This window comes from Zeus faber (assembly GCF_960531495.2).
Source record: "Zeus faber genome assembly, chromosome: 11".
NCBI classification, from domain to species: Eukaryota; Metazoa; Chordata; class Actinopteri; order Zeiformes; family Zeidae; genus Zeus; species Zeus faber.
Window position 1 is genome coordinate 8,710,997 of NC_137205.1, and position 2,500 is coordinate 8,713,496.

The window sequence follows — 2,500 nt, forward strand, 5'->3', positions numbered from 1 at the left end:
AACAATAAATATAACAATGCAATAACAATAAAACTGTGCTTCAACCCCATTGCCCGTGTGTCTCGGACGTACGACGTTCCGACACCAAAACTCCCGTTAAGAACCATTGAGGAAAGCGAAGAGGGTGTCACCAAATTGCGTTGTGTGTGTCCTGTCATTAGAGCACTGTGGAGCGCGAAGACCGCCATCTGTTCGCCTTCATAATGTATAGTAGGGATTTTAAAATGTCTTGACTAATAGACCGACTGTCGACAGGTTCTCTGTTTCAAGAGTAAAAAAATCAAAAAAGAGTTTTTTTCTCCCGTCCAATAATGCACACACCGTACGATATTTCAGACGCCGCCTTGTCTGACATTGCGAGTCCAGGGACTCGCAATGTCAGACTGCCGTCACGTGTGGGTAAAACCATGCAGTTCTCTAGCACTTTTATAGCTGAATATCTACAGTAAATTATCATGATTAATTCATTTATTTATTCATTTTAGCCAACATTCGCAAATCCACGCGATTAAATGCATTGTTGATTCAGCAAAATGGTGTTCAAAATCATGTTAAGACAAGTCATTGAAGTTTTTCAATAATAATCTGTTGCCGTAGGCTATAGGCCTAGTCCAAAACATAGTAAAGAAAGAATTTCAAACATCCATCTCCGCTCTGCACAAAGTGTGGATAAAGAAAATCCATCCATCTGATGGCATGGTTCGAATTACAGGGGGGGATTTAGGGGGTCTCATCCCCCCTAATTAAGATTTTGACCCTCCCAAAATAAGTAAAAACAACAGCTTGGGGGGTTTCGAAACTTTATATATCCTATTCAGCTGTAATCGTAAAAATTATAATATATTTCCCATATTCATGCCTGGAAGAATCTTGTAATGCGATTTCAGACACCCCTAAAGTTGACCATACCACTACGCTGAGCCTCCCGAGCAAGACCAGAAGATGCATTGGCAATCGTTTCATAATTTGCATCGTGCCCTGATATTTCCACCCCTACTTCCTTCCGTAATGCAGGCGCGACCGCTCACCAGGAAATAACACTATTTCTTCACCCTCGTTCTGCCTCTTTGCGACTGAGTTACAAGTTCAAGTTCAATAACAAGTTGAGCGAGCGAGTCCGTTATCTACATAGAAAAATCCCCTACCTCAAAACGCCTCATTTGAGCGGTCTCTACGTCGACTCTTTTTGACGATGACTGCTCCTTCATTTATCTGGGGTTCAGCTGGGGTTCAATCTCTTAATGAGGAAGGCGGCAGCAGGAAGTGAAATTGACTGGAGGTGTCCTTTTCATACTTTTATTGTAGAACATCATAAGTTTAAAATGCCTTACCGTTGAATGATAAATAGCATTTATCGTAGTTGGCATGGAGGGACCGACGTGGGAGTGCGTGGACATCTGTGTTTGAACCGACGTGTGTACTGCCAGCACATTACACATGCATACTTAATTTAAAGCGTGCATGAGTAATGTTGAAGACGCTACACTCCATATGCTTTACTCCTTCGTGCATACTTTTCAACCTGTCTCATCATACTGTTAAAAAAAACAACAACAACGATACCTTAATGGGCACCAAGTTTTAAACTACATGTCCTGTTGAGGTGCCCTTGAGTAAGACGCTCGACCTGCCTCTATCTGATCACTCATTGTATTGACTCTGGATGTTGCCACATGCTGCTTGGATAATGAATTATAAATGTGCTTTCGTTAGTTGCAGTTGTTAGTCTGCTCCCAGACAGACTGTCAAATAGACAGATAACATAGGCACCCTTATATATCCTTTTAAGAATGCACACTTGTGGTGCATTAGGCCTGTGTGTGTGTGTGTGTGTGTGTGTGTGTGTGTGTGTGTGTGTGTGTGTGTGTGTGTGTGTGTGTGTGTGTGTGTGTGTGTGTGTGTGTGTGTGTGTGTGTGTGTGTGAGAAATAGATCTGTCCACCAAAGCATTCAGCGCTTTCCCAGTGCCAGCAAAATTCTACTCTTTAAGCATTTGAACAAAAATGCTAAAATGAAAATCAACATACGATTTATATAACAACCCTTCTCTCTGTCTCTCTCTCTCTCTCTCTCTCTCTCTGTCTCTCTGTCTCTCTGTCTCTCTCTCTCTCTCTCTCTCTCTCTCTCTGTCTCTCTGTCTCTCTCTCTCTCTCTCTCTCTCTCTCTCTCTCCAGTGTGCTGTTTTGTGGTCCACAAGCGGTGCCATGAGTTCGTCACCTTCTCCTGTCCAGGTGCTGATAAAGGGCCCGCATCAGACGTGAGTATACTGTCATCATGTGTGAGCCGGACTTGCCAGACAAGTCTCTAACTCCTTTTTATTATCATTGCAGTGTTTTACACAATGTAGTTTTCTGCTCAAAATTTCCAAAAATCCTACACATGTGATCAGGCTCAGGTCCATCCCCTTAAACTATATGGAGATATTAGTATGATATTGAACCATAACCCTGGATTTTCTAATAAATGTTCACTCAAATGTTCTCATAATCATTGTTTTAGAC

At 42.1% G+C, this 2,500-nt stretch overlaps 1 protein-coding gene across 1 annotated transcript in view; it reads left to right on the plus strand.

Moving 5' to 3' along the window:
- The window catches only part of prkcbb (protein kinase C, beta b), a gene marked incomplete at its 5' end in the record, with an annotated part of 83,450 nt that overhangs the window by 29,187 nt on the left and 51,763 nt on the right, over positions 1 to 2,500 (plus strand). The window contains one exon of the mRNA XM_080010166.1: positions 2,174 to 2,256. Within this exon, the coding sequence (XP_079866292.1) occupies positions 2,174 to 2,256 (83 nt within the window). The remainder of the gene's footprint in view (positions 1 to 2,173; positions 2,257 to 2,500) is intronic.